This window comes from Wyeomyia smithii, chromosome 1 (assembly GCF_029784165.1).
Source record: "Wyeomyia smithii strain HCP4-BCI-WySm-NY-G18 chromosome 1, ASM2978416v1, whole genome shotgun sequence".
In the NCBI taxonomy this organism is placed as follows: Eukaryota; Metazoa; Arthropoda; class Insecta; order Diptera; family Culicidae; genus Wyeomyia; species Wyeomyia smithii.
The window spans coordinates 33,544,125-33,568,196 of NC_073694.1; the positions used below are offsets into that span (position 1 = coordinate 33,544,125).

The window sequence follows — 24,072 nt, forward strand, 5'->3', positions numbered from 1 at the left end:
CCACCAACCATGCTCGACGCCTGGGTTCGAATCCCAACGCCGACATAGGTTGTGGGGTGCTGAGGCAAAAAATCTCTGGGATAACGCCTTCCATCGCATGAGGAAGTAAAGCCGTTGGCGCCGGTCCGTTAGTCAACGGGTCGTAAGTTAGGGTCCTGGGTGGAGTCGCCTCCCGGGCGTCGGTGTTTGGCGCAACAAGACCGACGGAAAATAAGCGAGAATAAAAAAAAATAATATCAAGTATCTAGGTCGTCAGCCTTAATTCATTAAGCCTCAAATGACTTGGAACTAAAACTAGTTAATTGATGGAAATATCCATGAAAAAAAGAGTCATGAAAAGAGAACCATTAATATTTGGCATGGTTCAATCTTGGCAACAGGGAAATTATGCCGTGCCCTGTTTGGCAAAATCGAACGGGGTCTGTGTTTAGATTATTTATTTGCAGCACTCTATTTTAGAAGAAAAAATATTCTCTTAAACACGGATTAATACCTTTCATTCTAATACAGTCAATTTTCTTCAATACGCGAAAAGGCAAGCTTCTATAAGTTCTAAATTCTGAATTTAGTACGATGTAGTAAAAATTAAACAATATTTATTTGTATTGTGAAAGATGGCTCACTCTCCGATCCCAAAGCATCAAAGATGTCACATAATATAATTTTCCTGCAGTCACAAGCTCGTGGGAAAAAATAACGATGAATAATTACACTTTTTAAACAAATATGTATATTCACAGAAAATTTAAAATGCACATGACAAAAACAGAGTGTGGAGTTCAAAAATAAACAACGCATTTTATCTCTACAATAAACCTAATTTAGATACCCTGCTATTTGCCTCTACCGACACGTACAAAATTTTGTTGTCTCCGGTGGCACAGCGTATTCTGCAGCATTCGAATAATCATGTTGAATTCTGATATTTGCTACTATACGAAACAAGAAGAAGAAGAAGACAATTCGAACGGCAATTCGATTGTGTTCCAGATCGCAAAACGATATCTACGCGTTAACTCAACACGCCCCACTGTGCGTCGACAGCGGCTATGTAGTCTTCACTTGGCTTGGCTGCACACAAATGAATAGCGAGTCGAGTTCAACTGCACTGATAGACGACGAGTGACCAGCGCTCTATTCATACATTGCTCGGTGCAGTACTATCGCCTGTGCCAGCATGTTTCCCTTCAAGACATCAGTTTTAATAACATTCTAACAGCAGAACGTAAAACTGTCTGATAGCGGAGGTGGTTACGAACTTTCCGAAAAAACATTCGTTGACCTATTAGGACGGGGAGATTCTGTCTTTTTTTTTGCCACTGCTATACAGGATATCATATCAGGCAGTTGGTGTCTACTCATGAAGTCTGTGCCAGGCGTGCTCGCATGTGATTGGTACATTGTTCGTGAAAATTCGACCTTGAAACTTTTATGAAATTTTCACTGTTTAACAATGAAATGTTATTGATAACTGAGGAATCACAAAATTGTCCATCATTTTATCAATCCAACGACATATTGATTATTGAAATCCATCGTGTGATTACATCAGTATTACCGTTTGAAATCTTTCATTCCAACGTTACACCTTGGCTTTAGTTTCCGCAGAATGTATGTCGATATAGTGCTGTTAGACGTAATCCTACGTCAAAACAATATCGCACGCGGTCTCGGTCAACTGGGAAAATTTGTTATCGATATTTTTTTGGGACATTTTGCATGTTGTAGGATAAGTACAACGATACACCGTGCTCCCGTGCTGAGTCGAGAAAATTTCCAGCTCGAAAAGATCCTAGACCTGATCGGAAATCGAACCCGATATCACAACCGCTAGCCGATCCGCCGATCGCTAATCACAGAACCACGGAGACGTTCATCGTTCCTAAAATCATGTTATCCCTAAATACCAAAGTCCTGCAAAACAGAAATTACAAAATACATGGATCCTGAGATCTTAAAACCATGAAATCTTGAAGTTTTATAAGCTCAATATCCTAAAACATTTAAATTTAGAAATCTTTACACACAGCTATCGCGATATACCACAATTCTAATATCCGAAAATTGTGAACCCTCAAACTCCACAAAACTTAGAAACCTTAAAATCCTTAAATCTCTATTTTCTAAAACAGAACATTTAATTTCAAAGTCCTCAATCCTCTAATCCTCCAATCATAAATCTTCAAATTCAAATCAGACCGCTGAGCCCTAAGATCCTAAAATCCTTTTGATAGAATTTAAAATCTCAAGGTCCAAAAATATAGATACTTGGAAACGCAGAAATCTTTCTACCAAGCATGGAAAAATTCACTCACTAGCAAATGCAAATGTGTTCTTTGATTCATCAGGTATCGTTCAACTATTTCCACTCGCGTACAAGTTTTCCATAGGAACGCGGCTGATTGTTTTTCGCTTCTAAGAGTTCCGAATACCGTGCTGGATCGAAACCCGTACAGTATCGAAATCCGCACACCTTGATGGTTTTCTTCAGTTTTAAGCATTATAAAAACGAAAATTCTTATGATAATTACATGTAAATATCCGTTGAGCTGTTGGCCTTCTGTTAAATTAAACTATGCGCCAGTAGGCCATGAAATTAAAATATTAAAAATGAAAAATCAATCGTGTATCGGTTTCAGTTGTCAATTCGTTGCATCGTTAGAGAATTTACTAAGGAATCGTTCTTCAGATAAAAACGATTTTCAAGTGGGATATATGTGTTTTACTCTGTGAATCTTTTTGAAATTGATGGAAAAGGTAGGTCTTTGTCATTTTCGAGCTGTATATTGTCTGGTAAATAGTGTAAATTGTATTAATCCAACAAAAACTGTGCCGTACGGATTTTGATTCTCGTTAATTGCTTGAATCGAAATCCGTATAGCTTGTGTATCATGCATGGGCGTAGCCAGAATTTCAAAAAAAGGGGGGGGGGCAAGCTCTGCAAAATTTTAGAAGTAAAAAAATGGTACACTAAGGTCGCTTTTTACGCGGTTGTTTTTACGCGGCTTTTTTTACGTGGATTCCGGAGTTTGTGCGGTTTTTTTTCACGCGGATTTCGAAATTTACACGTTTTTTTACACGGCACGTATCCCCCGCGTAAAAAGCGACTTTAGTGTATTTGAAAAATAGAAATAAATACTAGTCTTTAGTGATTGTTACATCGAGGCAACCAGTGGAAAGTTGTCCTTGACATCAGAGTGGAAAATTTGATTATTCTTTGTCCAAGCCGCAACCGGGAATTCAAGATATGATTCACAAGATGGCCCAAATTTTACAGCGGATAGAAATCCAACAGCAGCAGCGTCAGTATCAAACCCCGGAGCAGATTTTTGAGTCCCTCTCGGACGTTCGGACGTTCGGACGTTGTTGTTTAACCGCTACCAGGACCTATTCGAGAACGATGCAGACCAGCTAAATGATGCGGCGAAGGTAGCTTTACTTCTCCGGAAGCTGGATACCCATTCGCACAGCCGCTATCTCAACTACATCCTGTCAAAGCTTCCCAAGGACGTGAAGATTGAAGACACCGTCAAGATTCTCAATAAAATCTTCGGGCATCAAAGGTCAAACGTCGCAGCCGGCTGTTCCTGTTCGTGATGTCTTAGCGAGCCGTGACCTATCCTACATGTCTCTTATATACGTTTTCCTGAAATCCATCCACGCCATAAAAATTACGAAATTTTCGGTTTTGCGCGTGAACTCTTCCAACGACATGCGTATTACGTTAGCGGGAAGGACAACGCGTAGGCAGGTGCACTATCTTCATCGAACCGTGTTTCCAGTGAGGTTACAAGAGAATCAAGGTAAGGAATTGTCACAGCTCGGTTCCAATACTCCAAGCTAGTTGATGCAGGCGGATTTGCCCGGTACTTTTGCCGCTGCATTATCCTTGGTGGATCAACTGAAAAACCTGTGCAATCCCACGCAACATAGCGCAAGCATTTCAATTAATTATTTTTGATCTGGCTGTTACTTTACATAAATGTTTCTATGGGCTAAAGATGTCGTTTTGTGCTATTAGAATTATTGAAAACAAAATTCTGCACCAATGTCAACATTTGTAGGGGGGGGGGGGGCAACGGCCCTCCCTGCCCCCCTCTGGCTACGCCTATGGTATCATGCATATATTGTTGCACTTTCTTCTTGTTTTCAGCATATAATGGAAGAAAACAAGTATAAATATACGGCAAACAATTTCGAAGGAGCTGTAACTGAGGTGCGCAAGGAAAAGTCGTACCGGAAAGCTTCGAGAGGTTCCGGCGTTCCAGTTACTACGAAATGCTACGAAAATTGCACTATTTTAGCTGATATAAAAAATTAGAAAACCGTGTGAAACTTTAAAAACCAATTGATCCTCAAAATATATTTATTCGTAAATTTAAAGATAAATTATAAATAAAAGATGTTCATTTTTGTACTTCTATATCTATACAGATTTTAATTTATTGTTGTATGGATTTTGATCCAGTCTATATCGCATGTGTGCGGATTTCGATTCAAAAGTGTACGGGTTTTGATTCAGACAAAAAACTGTGTACGGATTTCGATTCAAAACATGTTCTATTTAAACATGATTTTTTTGAGTTTCGGAGTGACTTTAATAATTTTGCTTGAAAATAGTGATAAACATAAGTAGACCTATAAGTAATCATGTCAGTTTAAAGCAATATGTGATTTCTTGATTTTATATTGACCGTCGAAGATTATCATGTACTTAGGTGTACGGATTTCGATCCAGCACGGTACCATAGAAGGAGACTGAATGATTTGAACACGTTAGTATTTATTGTATCCAAGTTCACTTGCAATCAACAGTATCGCGAGAATCTTTGAGATATTATCGCCAGTGATACATAATTACCCGGTTAGCGTAGCGGTTACCCTATTTCTTTGCTCTAAGTTTTCTCTTGCATGCGTGAGAATGTGTAACTTTTAATAGCGATGGTTTGCTAGGATTGAAAGCTTATGAATAGCACGTTTAGAAATGATACTCGAATGATTGTTATGCGATACGATTTTTTCCATCCTTGCTTACGATTTTAAAATTCTACCCCGAAAGTCTCATTCCTATAACCGTAAAAGTAGATAATTTTTAATTCATATTCATTTTTCTTCAAGTTAAATAATCTTCAAATCGTGAAATACTGATATCCGATAAGCTGAAAACCCCAAAATCGTCTCAAGATTTCTGGGTCTCAAAGTCCTAAAATCTTGGAATCCGTAAATTTTACAATCCTGAATGCTGAAACATTGAAACACCAATATTCTGAAAACTTCAGAGTCTGTGAGGGCATATTCCTATATTTTTATTATCCAAATATCCTGAAACCTTGAATTTTGTCCTCATTAAATCTTTAAATACTAAAGTCGTAAAATTATTAAAGCCTTCAGTCACTAAGTCATAGAACTCCTAAAATAATAAATACCAAAGATGCTGAAGCCCTCAAATCCATGATTCTTGAGATCCAAAAATACGCAAATCCAGAAATCCATTCCTAAACTTCCGAATTCCAAATATTCTTTAATTTATATCTCTCTATGCACACCCTAAACGTTCAAAGTTACATTTTCTCAAAATCCATAAATCCCAAAATCTCAAATCCCTAGATTTTCAAATGGCTCAAATAGTAAAAATCTTGATTCCTAATCTTTTGAAATCCTTAAATTTAAATCCCGAACTCCCAGAGTTTTAAATCCTTGAATCTTTCAGTTCCAAAACCACAAATAAAGCAGAATATAAATTACAGATAGTCTTTGGGTATTGAAACATTCAGACCCCAAATTCTGAAATGCTGAAATCCTAAATCGCATTTTTTTACGAGTAGAAAATCTCAAAATCCTCAAATTTCTTATTATGTAAATGTTAAAAAAAATAAATCGTAAAATCCTATAATCCTGATATTCTGCATCTCTCAGAGGAAGGTATTTTTATGATAATTTTTCATTTTGAAATCGTTAATTCAGAGTATCGAAATCGCTGCTCTTAAACCTTTTCGGAAGTATTTAACAGAAATGATTAAAAAAATTACCTTTGAAGTGTAAAGTGTGCAAAAATCCTCATGCAAAAATCGGTTTGGGCGTCTCTAAATCTAAAATTCTCAAGTCTAAAATTGTAAAATACTAAAATCCTAGAATTCTTAAACGTTAGAATTTTAAGATCCTGAGTCCTGAAATTTTTAAATTTTAGAATCCAAAAATTCTGATACTCATATCTCAGAAATCCAGAAATCTGCATAAGTCCTGAAATCCCAAAATAATATAATTTTTCAATCACGTAAACCTTAAGGCCAGGATCTCCGAACAGACAAATTCTTCTTCTGTTTGGAATTATGTTATTCAAAGTGTTTTAAAACCCATTATACTTAAATTCAAAAATTTCTTCGAATACTGAAGTTCATACAGAAACACTAAATTTTGCAAATTCCTAAATCCTAAAATTTCTAGATCATCTGATACAAAACCTGTTGGATCCTTAAATCTTGCCACTCTTTGGATGTGAATCTCAAATCATGAAATCACTAAGCTAAGGTTTTAAAAGCTCAAATTCTCAAATTCTCAAAATCCGCAAATCCTTTTAGGATCAATACAACTTTTATCCCTTAAATCTTTAAACGTTAAAACCATGTAATTCAATTTCCTTATAATCTTAATACCTCAAGAAGTTGAATTTCTTAAAATTGAAAATTCTAGAATGTAAAAATTCTAAAAACCCTAAAAACCTGTTAATATGGGATACTGGGGACGAAGACCCACTAGGAGGAAGAGACAGCGTTGTGCGGTCACCTTCCGAAGTTTGAGGATCTGGTCCATCCTGGTTTGAAGCATGAAGAGACCAATGTCTGGGCAGCATGAGGTTTGACCCTATTGAATTACTACGATGAAGACCTTTAAAAATATCCCGGAAAACGAGCTAACATACGTTGTAATGGAAACCTTTGGCAGGGCAACAATGAACATTGCAGATGCTGAAAGTAACAAGAAACGGAACAGTTAAAAACTGCAGTTCCTGTTGGACCAGGAGGCCAGTAATCGCCAGTAAACTTGGTTTTGGCCTTGAAGAAGTCGAAGTGGGCGGGAGTAGAAGTTGTGTTCATCGACAAGTTTTTAACGAAGAATTTAAGAAGAAACTTTTACGTTATGAAAATTGCGGTTCAACGTGCCATTACGAATTTAGCTAAATCGGAGCTTGCAAATCTTTGACATCATCGTCTCGATCACATCAGCGAAGGTGGAATGGCCACTCCGGCTTCTGATAAATTCCAAGAATTTGAGGTGATAGCCTTAACGGCGTGTGGAACAATTAATTCATAACTCACTGTGGACCACAGACGTAAATGCTGTTCGCATATCCACAAGAAGTATTACAGAACGGATGAAATCCAGGTCGATCCAATGGTAGCCTACTCACCCAAACAGAACGGCTACGAAAGTTTATGGTGCATCGCTTTTTCTTATTATTACCAATCAAATTTTCAACCTTACAAGACTTGCAATAAATCTCTTTATACGTGAACCATCAAGCTTCTTTTATTTCCCTGCATTTGGAGTATTATACCTCAATATCAGAAGATCCTAGAATTCCAAGATTACCAGAGTTTAAAACCCGTCATATCCTATAAGTCGTAAATCTTCAGATCCAAATTGCAATGTATTTAAATCATCAAAAAATTTAAATCTCAAAATCCTAAAACTCAAAAATCGTGTAATTTCAGAAGTGTCAGTTTCTTCGTCATTGAATCCTTCAATCATCATTTCGCTCACTTCAAAAATCTTAACATCTTTAAAACCTTGGAAGTAAAGCAAAGCCATGGTGCTACATTCTGATTCGGAACTTGACCTTCTGTTTATTATACACAGACTTCGCAGCCAACCGTTAAGTGTATAGGACAATTGCGGGGCTAGCGCTACGATCCACTAACACTAACAGTCTCTCCCGAGTTAAGACTCGAACTTCGACGACTGGCTTGTTAGGCCAGCATAGTAGACCAGCTGGCGAGACCAGCTGGGGAGGCTAATCTTGGAAGTAAAATTCTTAAATTTAAATTTTCCAAATTTTAAATTTATAAATTCCAAAAATGCTTAACATAAAATAATATCTTTGAACTTTTATTACAAAATCCAGGAGTCCTTTAATCCCAAAACCCCAAGATCTCGAAATATTTAATTTCCACAATCCAAAATCCTAGTACAGGTATACCTCGATTTTACGCACATGCTCGATTTTGAAATCCCAGCGTGATCCCAGCGATTTTTCGCCCCAGAAAATCTCCCGGTGTCGGCTAGGATTGAATCTAGACCAGTTGGGTTGGTTGTGAGTGGATCACTGAACATCTGAACATCTTTAATTATCAAACTTCTAAAATCTCAGAAACTTGCTTAAATCCTGAAATAAAAAAAAATAAAAATTTAGGGCGCTGATATCCAAAATAAAGATGTCTAAAATAATAAAATTAAAACCTAAATCCCGAAATTCCAGTTCCTTTTAGTTTCAAAATAATGGGATTCCGAAATTCAAATATTTTTCAAATTTCAGTACAGCTTAACTTTAAAATCCTATCAGTTTAATCGGTAAATAAAGTGTATACTGTGGTTTAGAAAAACCTTTGTTGCCATCGTATAAAAACTTGGAATTTACTTTACTTATTTTCAACTACTTTATTAAAGACCATAAATTATATGTGCGTAAAGTTATTGATAGCTAAACTCTTAAGCTCTTCGAAGCTTTCGAGGGAAAAATATATTCCTGGGAGAAACACCATAAACGCAAAAAAACATGCCAACAGGAACAAAACGAAATACAGTTTTCCATCGAAATCACAATATCTTTATGGAATGCTCAGTTCAAGAACTTGTTATAATCCTACAACCATGGCCTAAGCACTATTTGCTTAGCTCCGCTTGTTATTGATTTCACCCACAAGGAAAAACTAATGTTTTATGTACCTATTATCGATCCTATAGAAATCCAACCATAAAGGTCATCGATATTAACGTCTGTGTATATATCAAGCACACCGCTCGGCACAGCGAACCGAACTGCTGAACAACGGACAAGAAAAGCACACAAAATAAACAGACAATAAAGTCGCAAAAGTCGAGAGATTTTATCCTGTCAATCGGGGAGCTATAGGACTTTATATCTCTACTATCCGTCTAGTACTATTTCCTGCCCGGACGTAGTGTGAGATCGAAAATGGTCTTCTGAAACATGGCAGGAAAAAAAAACTTTCCTTCCGTGGCTCAGGAGTTCGAAGCACTGCAAGCCCAACCCATTCCCCCAGTGGGGTGAAGGGGACACTCAAGCGATCTAAGTTTATGATTGAATTTGTGCTTCACCCAATATCATCAGTCATCGGTCATCGATAGACGGAGGCTTTGTTGAAATGACTCACTTCGGGTGCTGGTGAACTTTGTTGCAAAATGGTAGTTTGTTCAATGCTTCTGCCTAAAAGAGGAAACACTATTCCGGAACGTTATCATCAATACCATTATCTAATTTTGTCATGGAGTGAGCAACTTTTGCCATCCATTTTTGAATAAGGCCACCAATTCAATGGCTTTTATCCTAAGTTCAGCAATTCAATAGCACTAGTGACAATCATAAGACGTAGAGCATGCTTCAAACTGTTGCTAGATTTAAAAAACGGAGTTTTTTCTATTCCAAAACGACGACAATATCGATGGTATCGCTGCATGCCGTTGCCACCCAATCGGACGGTCAATAAGAAGGCCCTCCCGTTGTCAAGCGCAACAGCAATCCTACCGGCAATGGGTGTGCGAAATTGAAAAGACAAGTAGCAGCCGCGTGAAAGAAGATGAAGATTTTCTCACATTTCGAGAGTTTATTCATTGGCGGTTGATTGTGGCGCACAGTAGAGAAAACACTCCGACAAGCGGCTTTGAACGCAAACGAGCTACAATGGCAACCGTGTTATCAGACATTTTACGATGCGACTTTATTTACTTACAGAGTGAAAGGTCAACTCGAACACGACTGACGCCGTTATCGCGTCCGTCAACGATGGGTATCCTTCGTGCGACGGGGAGCTGCCAGTGACGATGACGGTTGTTTGATGTGTACATAAAATGATGAATTCTCGGGAAGATTAATCTTTGACGCTGTAATCGTATCTGTCGAACTCGAGGGCACTGGGCGCTGTAATCGTATCTGTCGAACTCGAGGGCACTCCACTAAGGGCACTGGAGCTGGTGAAAAGTACACAGGCTATGGAATTGTCTGCGAAGTGATGGGGAGCGCGAATGAACGAAGATAGAAACTTACTTGAAGATTCACTCAGAAATTTTAATACTATTTTGGAAGCTTTTCCATGCTTGATGTATATTTCTTTTTTGCTTGGAAGTCGTATTCAATTCTCCAAACCATAACAAGGAAGTGTTATGAAATGTGGAAGAAAATTTGCACAATTCATTTTTGGGGTATCAAGAAACATTTTCTACAATTACGTAGAAATGTTTTCCTGTGCCTTAGTCAGAGAACGTGCCACGTAGCCAAAAAATTACACTTTTGAGACTGTTTTGTGAGTAAACATATGGGTTTGTTAAATTCGAATCTGTTGACGCATCTTGTTCCAGAATTTGCTATTTGATTTTTTTTTAATTCAATAAACTTTCGTATAGTGAGAAAGCGCAGGCATTTGTCGAGAGGAAGTACAATTACATTAAATCAAATAACTTTTCCGTGATATATAAAATTAATTTCAAATATCAATTTATCCCTCCACTTAACCTAATATATAACGAACTCAAACAATTCCGAATGTCTCTATTTTCGACAATTTTCAATCCAGACTTCCCCTATCTCCACCCCCACAACATCCAGTTTCTGTGACAATACGAAGCAGAACAACAAGCAACAACTCGGAAAATAACTCAACACAATCACGAATCCACGGAAGCGTGATCCAATCCCTGTCGAATTCACTTCACGGCCACAACTACTGGGGAGGGATGGGGGCTACGTGTTGCTTCCCATCGGCAGCTACAGATACATATATCTATGGGCCCTGAAGCTATTGCATATTGAATTAAACAATACTTTTACCAGCCTGTAGCGCAGATTGTTTGCTTTTCCCCGAATCAAGACACTGAAATTCTTCAATTGAGGTTAAAGCCAGCGAGGCGACCTTTAAACCTCTTCCCTCAGTGTTTCAAAATGATATCCTCATTAGACCGAACACTTGAGACCGGCTCTTGTCGCTGGCCGAACAGGAATGACATAACCTTCACCATCGCTGTGTCACTGTTTGCGAGCAAATTGTCACGCTATTCACACCATGAATACCTAATTAGTATTCATCCCAATAGTAAACCGTATGACCGTTTTCGTTTCTTGCTTGTGTCTTTGCAGTGGAGGTCCGCCGACCGCAGCATTCGGATGTTCGTGATTTTTACATCGAAACGCTAGAGGAGGGCCCACAGCAGCAGCAGCTGTCTACGGCAGACCATAGCTTTTCCCGGCGCTCGCACAGCAAACCTGTGGGGCGCTTTTTAGATAGCAATCAACTTTCCAATTCGATAAACAACCCCCCGGAAGCGATACCGGTCAACCGGCCGTCAAGCACGTGGATCGATGACCTGGAAGCGGACTGGGCAAGCGCCCACCGGAGGGAAAAGCACGAACGCTTCTGGCAGTCGCGGATGGATGCGGTCCGATGGAACTCTATCCAGCCGAACGTTGCGGCGTACTTCGACGAGGAAGGTCCCGAAGGGTCGGACGAACTGGATGGCCCCTTTCAGCAGCTGGACGATTGTCCCAACAACGTGTGGCTGCAGGTTCTCGTGTTCAGTGACCACATGGTCATGAATTGGACGGTGCCACTGGAGAAAGGCACGCGGAAGCTGTACAGTGATAACGATGCGAGCGACGGTAGCAGCGGTAGTGGGAGTAGAAGTAATAGTAATAGTGGTAACAGTGATAGTCTTCGGCCCAGCGAAGAACACAATGGAACTATCCATTTTAGGTAGGTTGTTTTTAACTTCAAAAACCGTGGCACCATAATCATTTAGTAATCAAATAATTCCGTACAGCATAAATCAAACGCCCTTCCGACTACGCGACCAGAATATTGTATCTTCCAAGGGACTATAAATAATCTTGAGTACAGTTGAGTTGTACGGAATAACAATACCTTGTAGTAACACCCACGGGTCGCATTTTACTGTCGCCTTCCAAATGGATTTCCGGACGGACGGATTGTATCGCGTAAATGGCGGGGTGCTTGTATTTATCTTTCCACCCATAACGACGCTCATAATCGTAGCCAATTAGAGGGCTTTGTTTGACTCGAGCGCACATTAGCTGAGGGCGACAGTGAAATCGTTTCGTTCTCGTTCGTTTGGGGCGAAAGTTTTCCGGTGGTACTTTGTTACACTGTAGTACAACAGGAGAGGCTTAACTCTGCCGTATTGATTGTACCAGTTTATAAATTGCCTTCAAGCCTCCTGGATTCGATGCGGATACAATTTTGGGGCAGTTAATTTAACGAAATTATTTTAGAGTTGATTTGTTATTTAATTCAGTTTCCTGGCAAATATCAATCTATGTTAAATCGCATTTTTCATTTGTTTCTGCTATTCTTCAAACTTTTCCTACAGTTTTTGTACTTTCTTATTTTGATATCAAATAAATTTCTTTTTTCTTCTTTCTTTATTCTGATATGATTTGATTTTTTGTTTGGTTCGCTTTTTATTTCTTCAGGGAATTGATGGATTTACTGTCAGGTTTCCGCATCGTCACTTGTGCTTATACAAAATCTTGCAGTCGTAATCTATTCAAAATTTCATATTCATGTAGATTATATTCTATTATTTTTTGTACAAAAAACGTGTGAATTTCGAAATCCGCGTAACAGTTTTTGCTAAATACTTTTGAAAAAGGCTCACCTACGAATCAAGATGCAAAATGAGAAAAAAAAAATAAAAGGTTAGGTTAAATAAGAGAACATTTTGTAAAAGAATTTCGCGTTATTTGGTTTCTTCCATAGTTCGTGTTTTGCCTAAATCAAATAGACGCTCTTTGATGCTATTCCTGGGCTCATTTCTATTGTTTCTATTATTTTTTCTAGATTTGCTTGAGAGGGTGTATTTTCTAATCATTATTTTCTGCATTGTGAATCACCATACTGTTTGAACTTCTTTTATTTCTGTTTCGCGATTCTTGTCAGATTTTTTTTATATTGATGTTAACTGTAAACCGATTATTTAAATATTTCAATTTTTATTTTTTTCTATTTATATTCCATATCTGAAACCATCAATATACCTATTTACAAATTTCTCTGTCCAACCATTTCTAGTTACTCTATTTTTCTAGATATATTTTTTCGTTAGTCTATTCTAGTCCTTTTCCCATTTTTTCCATGCGTTTAAGCTCTAGGATTTTCTAACTATATTAAATGCATATTAGGACGTCTCAAAAAAAAATCGATGTTGAAAAAGTCAAGGTGCTCAGCCCTAAATTGGAAGATAATGTTAATTATAGCATTTTTGTAGAACATTTGGACTTTCTGGAAAATCGTTTTCAGGTTGACCAAACGTGATTTATGAAAAAAGACTTTTTCAAGCTACAAATCCACCCTGTGCACTTTTTCCAAATCTGTTCGATTCCTACATTCTTCCATATATTTTTTTATTTTTGTGGGGTTGTTTTTGAATATTTTTCATGGTTTGGTTCAGCATCGCATTCAATTATTTGACTCACAGAGCCCATTGAACATCACAGGAAAGTGATTTTTTCTCATAATTTTTAGATAAAACCCTTCAAACACATATGAACAATTTTTTTGATCAAGAACTGAAATATTCACTGCAAAGCGGGATACAAGACGAAAATTTACATGCAAAAAGATCCATGAAATCTTATCGGGGGGCTGGGATATCGCTTTTTTACATGTGATGGAAAACTATGCATTTACACAAAATGCCACTAAAGCTCAATATCTCCATTGCACAGTGTTTTATTTTGCCGTTTTTGTACGATTAATTAAATAGTGATTGAAATATTGATTATAGCCATAAGGAATGTTTGGAGAAGTTTCAGGATATGCAAAAATGCATCTTTGAATGTAGAAAGATAGGTGATCAATCCACCAATGAGTGAGATAAAAAATTTACTTTTTCATCAGAATAAGATAAACGCAAGGTGTCTTCGACAGAGTTTTTGGTTATCTAAAAACACGAAACTTTACCGAAGACATCATGTTTCTATCTCTTACATATTACGTGCAACTTTGAGTTTTCTATTAAATTATAATTTTCGTTCTAACTTTTTTTGCAGATTTTTATGAGTTTTCAAACCTTCTAGTAAGTTATCAGCCATCCAAAAACGCATTTTTATTCTGAACATTGTTATTTTTTATCTCCCAAAATAAAACAGTTATTAAACATATTTGTTAAAATGCAAAGTTTTCCATCATATGAAAAAATGCCAATATCTCCCCGATGAGATATCAAGTATCTTTTTTCATGTACATTTTCGTCATAAATCTCGCTTTGCAATGAAAATTTCAGTTCTTGATCAAAAATTTTTTTCATTTGTGTTTTGAAGGGTTTTTATTAGAAAAATTAATTTTTGTGTGATGTTCATTAGGCTCTGGGAGTCAAAAAACTGAATGCAATGCTGAACTGAACCATGCAAAATATACAAAAACAACCCAACAAACATAAAAAATACATGGAAAAATGTAGGAATCAAACAGAATTGAAAAAAGTGCAAAAGAGTGGGTTTGTAGCATGAAAAAGTCATTTTTTCATAAATCACGTTTGGGCAACCTGAAACCAATTTTTTAGAAAGTCGAAATATTCCACAAAAATGCTATAAATAACATTATCTTCCAATTTAGGGCTGAGCACCTTGACTTTTTCAACAAAATATGCGTTCTTGTGAAAATAAATTTGTTTGCTTCGGGTCAAATTTCGTTATTATAATTTTCATTCGGTGTTAATGTTTTAATTTTCTGAATAATGCTTAAATTATCTAAATATTTCTTATTCTTTCATTTACTAGTTTTCTGGTATTCTATTTTCAGGGTTTCTATTATAATTTTGTTCTGTTATTTTATTCTCTATTGCACGATTTCTCTTTTTTATTAGTATTCCGAAACTGTTTTTTCATGTTGTTCTACATTTCTTTTAAACCAGAATTTTATTTTTCTACTTTACTAGTGCAGTAGTTTTATACCGGTTTCTTGGTTTTTTTTAACATGTTTTCTTCTATTATTCTACATATTCCCAATATTTTTCGGTTCTTCTATCCGTCTTATTTTTTCTATTCGTTATTTAATAAGTTCTCGTAAAGTATCAGTTGTTTTGGATATGTGAAAAGTCTGGTTGATAGATGAAGATCCATGCTTAACGCAGAAACAGCTTGCATTGGTATTAACAGTTATCCGCCTAGCCATTTCCAGCGATTGCACACTCCTTCAAAATGAATTTCTCTAGCATTTTTTTATCTATCTGTTAGTTTTCCTTCTTTCCTATAATTGCCCATTTCTCAACGTTTTATTTCTTAAAATTTGATATTTTATGTTTTTCATTTTGGTATTTTCCGGTTTTATATGTTTCTGAATTAAATATAATATATTAAATATATTAAAACTGTTCTGTTGAAATAACATTTACTGTTGTATAATATATAACAATATTGTATAATTTATCTTCTCTAATATTTCGAAAATTCTCCATGCTACTTGTTTTGCACACATGTCAATTGTTCAGCTGTTTAGTTTTCCTTAATTTCTATTGTATCAATATTTTATTTATTCAATTCTAGTTTTTCATTTTTTTCCTCAGATTTTTTAAATGTTTTGCTTTTTTCCCATTTTTCTATTTTTTAACTTTTCCATTTTTATTTCTATTTCCAAATATTCTTGTTTTTTTTCTCTTTTCTATATGAATCTCTCTCATTTATTTCGGTATTTTCTTTATGTTCCTTTTTCGTTTATCAATTTTTTATTTTGTTTTAATATGTTTATTTATTTATTTACTATGTTTCTTTTTCTTTTTTCCATGTAACTGTTGTCTCTTGTTTCAATTGTTCTATTTTCCCATTTTTTTACATGCTTTTGTATATTTTCGTTTTCCATTTTTGTTACTCGGGTGAAAAATACTTTTATTTTTTCTGTTCTTTTCTTAAAGTTTTTTTGTTGCAATCATATTTTCTATAAACTTTCGTTTTTCATGTGTCATTTTTGATTTTTTCTTATTTTTCTCCTTACAGTACTGAATATTTAATTCACTATATTATTTTATTTAAAAAGTCTCTTTTTTTCTTTTGTTTCGGTATTTTACCTTATTTCTCTACATTACTATATATATATATATATATATATATATATATATATATATATATATATATATATATATATATAATTTTTCTATTTGTTAGCTTTCATTTTTTCTCTATTTTCATTATATATATATACATATTTTTCCGTCTAAATTTTTTAGCTTTCTGGGTTTAAATTTTTTTTCTGTGTTTGTATTGAAACAATTTTTGCTATATCTGTGTTGTGTAATTTTTCTTTTTTCTAATATTATGAAACTATTTTTTATGGTTGTTTTTACTTAAAGCCTTGGTGCTACATTCCGTATCGCAATTCGACCTTCTGTTTATTATACACAGACTTCGCAGCCAACTGTTGAGTGTACAGGACAATTGCGGGGCTAGCGCTACGATCCTACTGACACTAACAGTCTCTCCCGAGCCGAGACTCGAACCTACGACGACTGGCTTGTTAGGCCAGCATCGTACCTCGAGACCAGCTGGGAGATGGTTGTTTTTACTCATATTTGGCAAATTTTCTATTTTCTTTGTTTCTTCAATTTTATTTCCATGGTTTTTTTTCGTTCTCAAATGTTTTCTGAATTTTTCTGTTTTTAATTCTATTTTTTTTTTCTACTTTTGTTATAACTTATAAGTCCCCTCTTTTTTATCTGGCTTTCTGTATTTGTCATTTATTTATTGCTTACTTTTCTCATTATTTTGAGTTTCTCAATTTTTCAAATTTTATTTAACTATTTACATGATGATTGTTCACTATCTCTCTGTTTTTAGTCTTTTTATTACTATTATTTTATTTTCATTTCTATTTCTTTTTTGTCAATATATCCCGTACATTGGCTTTCCTTTTTTTCTATGGATTTTTATAATCCTAATCTTGCGTTCCATAATTATTTTTTTATAAGTTGTTTTTCAGTTTTGTCGATTGGAATTCTTCCCCGCTCTGTAAGACTCCCCGCTTTATTGCAAAGTCACACAATTTTTGATGAAAATCTCTTTTTTTTTCTTATAATTCATAAGTGTTTTTTACGGTGATAAGTGTTTTTTACGTGAAATTTTCCGAGAAATACAATGAAATTATCAAACTCAAAACAAAATTAGCTAAATTTGCCCAATAATGCAAATTTAGTTTTAAAATACAAAAATAACCTATCTGGCAGCCTTTCGATCAAAAACAATATTTTTTCTGGATTTCTTGGCTAATTTTCTTCAAAATTCACCTATTACTATTTTTCGGGTGTTTTACGTCCATAAATTGTAAAAAAAAATTACGAAATTTACAACTTTTTTCGCAAAAGTGTTATATCTCGAGATTGGTTTATATTACCTCGGGATGATAGTTGTTTCTTTCGTGAAATTTTTCAAGGAACACGATGAAATTATCAAATTTGAAATAAAAATGGCTGCATTTGCCGAAAAATTTTTCGATTACAAGAATAATTTATCTGGTAACACTTCCGTTCAAAAGCTATATTGTTTCTGAATTTCTTGGTTCAATTTCTTCAGAAATCGTCTATCAGTATTTTTCCGACATGTTACGTCTTTGAATTGTAAGAAAAAGAAATAAGAGGTTTTCAACAAAAATTGTGTGACTTTGCAATAAATAGGGAGGTCCTACAGAGCGGGGGGTATTCGAATCGACACCAAATTTGGGATTTTTCCAAAGTGACAGTAGATGAATAAAGTCCAAGTTTGTGCTTTTTCGTGGTCACTTCTTAAGGAATGACCTATATCCTATTTTCTTTCATAGGTGAGTTTTTAAAATTTGATATTTTTCTTTTTATATTATACTTTGTTTTATTCGTTGTATCATCCTATTCCATTTGTCTCTTTTTTATTGTGTTTTTCTTTTTTTAACACTGTTTTATCTTACGTTTTTCTCTTAATTTTTTTAAAACTTTAATTTGCTTGTTTTATGGTCTCTGATTTTTAGTTTGCTACATTTCTAACATTGCTCTGCTATTTTATTTGCTTTTTTATATGTTATCTACTCTTTAAATAATTCAATTTTGTTTCCCAGTTCTTCAAATTTTCTGTTTTTTTGTTACCTTGTCTCTTCACATTTGTATTGTTCTGGCAATTCCCTGTTTTTCATCTCCGTTCATCTGGTTTCACATAATAGATTTTCTTCAAATCTACATAACTATTTTTTGTATTATTTCTCACTTTTTTTGTTCATATATCGGTCTTTCTCTGTATTTGATATTTATTTTCTATTCACTATTAACTATTTTTCTGTTCCACTATATTCTCGGATTCCTATTATTTTATCTACTCAGTTTTACATTTTTATGTTCCCATGGTTTCTCATTTTTCGTCATCGAATTTAAATACTTTCTATTATTTTTCATTTTCTTTTTCTTTTAATCAATTTGCTTTTTTATTTTTACCTTTATATGTTTCTATAGTTATATTCTTTCATTCTTCCATTTCAATATTTTCCATACGATGTTTTCAAAGTTTATCTTGTCATCTCATAATTTTTTTAAATGTTTAATATTTTTGATTATTTTTCATTTAATTTTTCTACTATGCAATTCGCGCTTCATTTTTAACACTATATATTTTCTATTATTACATTATTTTCTTCTCCCACTTCACTATTTCACATACGTTTACTCTTACCTGCTGTTTTATAATTTGTACATTATACTATTTTATTTTCTGTGTCTTTATTTCTTTGTTTTTCGATTTCTATTTTGCTGTATGAACAGTTTTTTGCATTCATTCTCGCTCTAATTTATACTCTTCGGAAAACATTTGTTAAGTTATTATGCTTATAAATGTAAAATACATTTTCTTCAAATTTCATGCTTATAAATGTAGAATGCATTTTCTTCATGTTTCATGGCCTCAATTTCTTAAATTTGGTTGAAGTTTCCAAATGAACGAACTTTCATTGCAGTGTGAGTGTCAATATATGGTTACAATATTGCATTGATCACTCCTCACTATTTTGTCAATGACAATAAATCACACATTGCCATAGAAAAGATTCAGTTTCTCAAAAATATGCTATATATATGATATTTATATTGCTATCGTGCACTCGATAGCAATATAAAACATAAAGTTGGCAAACACTTGCATTGCCCAAAAATGCTTCGATCCGAAGCGAAAGAAACATCAACAACTTGTTTCTTTGGCATTTCAGTGCCTTAGGGAGTGCGAAACGCTGTCAGAAAGCGGAAGGCGGTAAAAGTTTATCCACTTTAGCCGCGTAATGCAGTTTTACAGACAAAGATTTTCCCACCACAGCTGATGCTGCTGCCGCTGCTTGTTTCACACACTGACATAGACGAAAGTGTAAAACGAACCATTTATTCGAGTTAAAATTAGTTTTGCAAGCTTTCCGCCTGCCACTGTGGATAACATGACTCTTTTCGTTTTGTGGTTTGCTCTTTTCAGGATTCTTTACCGCACGATGACTAGCAATACCGTTTACGAACTGAATTACCGAATGGTGCTTTTGAAAGGTGAGTACTTAGAGGAGAAGAGTTTTCCGTTGATACCACAATGTAAACGTTTTTATTCTCTCCACTTTCTAGAATGCAATTTACTACTTAAGGAAAACTCGGGCTCTCTAGACTCTAGCAAGCTACCGACGGAGTTCGACAACTGTAGAATAGGTTTCCCCACTCGGCTGGACGATCAACAGACGCCACCGGGGCTGGTGGTACAACTGACTAGGCTCAACATTCCCTGCCGCGCGGACGGAGGGTACCTGAGGTTCGTCGAGCCCATCGCTGGCGGTAGTGCAGATGGACGCGACAGTAGTGTTGGTGCGGGTGCGGAAGGGCACCTGCTGTGCGGGAAACTAGAAGAACTGCCAAAACGTGATCGGACGTTTCACTTTCAGAAGCATCGCAGCACGTTAGTGATAGTGCATAACCGACCGGTGTTTAGTTTTAACTTTAGACTAGTGGATTATTGTTACAATGTAACAATTAGCGATAGGAACAGTTCGGTGCTGCTGAGACCACTGCGGGGTCTCGATTGTCACTTTAGGATACACTTGCCGTTCGGCAATCGGGTATCGCTGAGGTTGCTTACGAACGCAGGAGCACAGTCGGAGCCCGAAGGCTCCTCCGTTACCAACCACGAACAAATAGATTTAAGTGTTCCGCGGGGCGACAGTTTCGGGTCGCAGTGCTACAGCGGTCTGCACGTTGAGGTGTACGAGCAGTCGCAGAATCGATGGACCCGTTGCGTTACCAGTTACAGTGTACCGACGGTTTTTACGTTACTTTCAAGTGATAATATCGTAGTGATTCACGTTAGCAAGCACTTCCTACTGGCGGCGTTGGAAACTTCAGTAGCGAACGTTAGTGGTAGCGGTAGTGGTAGTAGTAGTAGCAGCAGCAGCGACGTTCCGTCGTTGCTCATCGAATATGACGCCCATCCGATCGAGAATGTCGTCTCACAATGTGCCTTCGGGTGGGTAGCAAGCAGCCAGTTTTGTCTGGCAGCGTTCGAAAGCAGACAGCTCAAATGGTTTGAAGCGGAGCAGGAATGCAACCGACTGGGAGGACATTTGGCTTCGATCCGTTCGGTTTCTGACCAAAAGCTGATCGATCAACTTCTGCTCAAAAGTCCCAGCTACAAGGACGATAACGCCTACTGGGTTGGAGCCTCCGACCGGACACTGGAGGGGGATTTTCGATGGAGTGATAATTTGCCGTTTTTATATTCTAGTGAGTTTTTGGGCAAGAGTCAGAGAGGGATTTCGGGTGTTTGTCTGCGTGAAATCCCTCAATGATATATGGAAGCAAATTGTAATAAATGGCGTCGTTTTTCTCACTCCAGATTGGTTTCCCGGTTGGGTTCAACAGGGCAACTACAATCGACAGCCCAACGACGACGGCTTGAGTGGGCAGGACTGCGTGGAGATCCGTCGCCATTTTCAAACACCTCCGGGTGCCTCAACAGCCGCTTCTCCTCTAGCGTTGTCCTACATGTGGAACGATAGGGATTGTGAAACGAGAAATTACTTTCTGTGCGAGCGGATTTTGGTGGAAGGTAATTTTTTTTTGTTTTAACTGAACATTTTTAGTTGGGTAATAAAAACCGTATATTCCGTAGAAGTTTTTGAAAAAACCTGGCATGATGATTGCAATAAAACGATCAAGCTAACGATGGATCAACCGAAGGCAACAATTTGGAGTCCGGGTTTTCCTAGGCCATATCCGGACAATGCAAACTGCTTGACTGCCGTTACTGCTCCCCCCGGCTATCGGATAGTATTGGATTTCGAGGAACTTGTGCTTGAAAGTGAACCTTCGTAAGTCGTTGTCATTGTCATAATTTAATTGACTAAAATCTATCCATTCGACAGATGCACCTACGACTTTCTGCAAATAATGGAACCCAATGGGAATCACTCCGCTCCATACACTAAATCATCGCGATCTCTTCCCACGAGTCCGCTCTTTCAGACCCGTAACCCGCGTCACAGTTCCAGTCGGTTTTTTATTCGACGGCGGAAATCTAATCAGATTTTCGCGAACGATGACATTGGCGACCGGTTGCTGGCCAATTTCGCCAGCAAAAATCCCAGTCTAATCCTGCAGCCGGAAGATCCCGGCTACGATTTGCGCATCCCACCGCCGGACATGAGCTCCGGTAGAGTTCCGCGCAAAGTTTGCGGGGATTGGAGCTCGAAGCTGAAGCTACTCCGATACGTCAGCCAGGGTCCGATACTAGGGTTGCGATTCGTTTCCGACTACTCCAACCACTTCGGTGGCTACAAAGCCAAGGTGGCGATGGAAAATGGTGAGTTGAGATCCTTGTTATTTTTTTTTTTCTCTCTATGCATTTTATACTTTTTCACACGACTACTCTTCACTTTTACTGTCCCAAAACTATCCACGCGTGGTAATTTAGTCACCGTGTCTACTAACCACTTTCACTTGGATGTTACTTACATTTCAACTGTGTGTTGATACTAACGCTGAAGTGCCTTTGATTTGCCCATGAAATTTATCTATCAATGAATACACACTATCTATAATAATAAAACTGTAGATGTTCTCTTAATATCACAACTATAGCGGCAATCATGTCTAATTCGAGTCGACCATGAAACTACTTGCTATTTTTTAGTGTTTTTCTCTAGACGAGTTGGGTACTACTGAAAACTGAGGATTTTTTCTTCCATAAATAAATAAACAAATGAGAAAACAGAAAACTTATGCTGTTCTACAATTTTAATAGATTTATGTGATATTACTGTGTTACGTGGCGTGTTTTGATCAAACATTACAGAAAAACTAGATATTTTGTTTGAATATTCCTCATATTTAACCTACAAAAAAATGACAGATGAAAGTTTGATTTTTGTCTGGGAACACTCTTCGAATCTGAACTCTAACGTACTTGAATCGAGATTCACATCAAAATAATCTTAAAATTAAACTTATATTAGATTATTATAGATTATTCTAAATTCAAACCAAACTCCAAAAACAATTCAACCATTTTACAATCCGAATCCGAATTTGCGCGATTATTCAAAAACAGATTCGAATTCAAATACATATAAAAATTTTGTTTCATAAAGAATTCCAAGTTGAATCGGAAACATCAAGTACTGAGAAAATCCCAATAGGGAATTCAAATTTGTAATATAAAACTAAATCTTAATTGGAAACCGAAGCCTAATCTGAATCCGAGTTGAAATCTAAATCCCAATTTCAATGTTAACACAAGTACAAATCCAAAATCAATTACGAATCAGAATCCAGCTTTAAATCGATTCTGAATTCAAATCCGATATTCAATTTGAATCCAAACCGGAGTCTGAATCTAAATCCAAATCAGAATATGAGTCCAAATAAAATTCCTTCTCTAAATACGAACTCAAACTTGAAGCCGAGTCAGTCGAATCCAAAATAAAACGAAATACATATATAAATTTAACTGTGACCATAAATTAAAATTCCAATTTCCATCCAAGTTTAGAGGTAAGCTTTAATCCGAATCCGGATAGTAAAATACAATATTATTCTTTATTTGGAAAACTAACAGCGGAAATAATAGCAACATGTTCAAATTAGTCTAGTAATCTTTTTTGTTGACCTTGATTGGTTGACACAAATGACAAACAATGTTAATTACAGTCATAAACTTGAGGGGAAAAGATTAGCCCACAAGCATCATATAGATTCACGAAAAACTACAAAAATCTTAAAACTGAATAGATCCGATACATTGATATTGAAAGAGTTAAATTTCTTGAACCAAAGAGAAGCTGGAAATTAGACAAAAAATCAGAAAATATCCATTGAAAATAAGAGAGTGCGGAAAAAAATTAACAAGAAAAATAAAAACATCAACAAACAAATAAAAATTGAAAAATGGAAAGCGTAATAATATTTAAAACAAGGAACATTGATAAATAGACATGTAAATATCGGAAAATATGTATAAATAAAAAAATATATCGAAAATGCATTAGTAAATATATAGAAAATTAGCAAAATAGAAGTAAGTTTAAAGAGAGATACATGGACAAAAAGGAATATATAAAATATAGAAACATCGACTAATACACAATAAAAAAAGTAGACCAAAAGCAAAAGCAAAGCAAAGCCTTGGTGCTACATTCCGATTCGGAACTCGACCTTCTGTTTATTTTACACAGACTTCGCAGCCAACTGTTAAGTGTACAGGACAATTGCGGGGCTAGCGCTACGATCCTTCTGACACAAACAGTCTCTCCCGAGCCGAGACTCGAACCTACGATGACTGGCTTGTTAGGCCAGCATCGTACC

At 36.1% G+C, this 24,072-nt stretch overlaps 1 protein-coding gene across 7 annotated transcripts in view; it reads left to right on the forward strand.

The window, feature by feature from the left end:
* The window catches only part of LOC129718573 (uncharacterized), a 310,807-nt gene that overhangs the window by 187,811 nt on the left and 98,924 nt on the right, over nucleotides 1–24,072 (forward strand). For all 7 annotated transcript variants that reach the window (XR_008726972.1, XM_055669465.1, XM_055669469.1 and 4 more), the window contains exons 3-8: nucleotides 11,369–11,981; nucleotides 19,709–19,776; nucleotides 19,849–20,994; nucleotides 21,107–21,319; nucleotides 21,383–21,581; nucleotides 21,636–22,072. Coding sequence is in view for 6 of the 7 variants with exons in the window: in XM_055669465.1 (XP_055525440.1) it covers nucleotides 11,369–11,981; nucleotides 19,709–19,776; nucleotides 19,849–20,994; nucleotides 21,107–21,319; nucleotides 21,383–21,581; nucleotides 21,636–22,072 (2,676 nt within the window). In the remaining variant the exon portion in view is untranslated. The remainder of the gene's footprint in view (nucleotides 1–11,368; nucleotides 11,982–19,708; nucleotides 19,777–19,848; nucleotides 20,995–21,106; nucleotides 21,320–21,382; nucleotides 21,582–21,635; nucleotides 22,073–24,072) is intronic.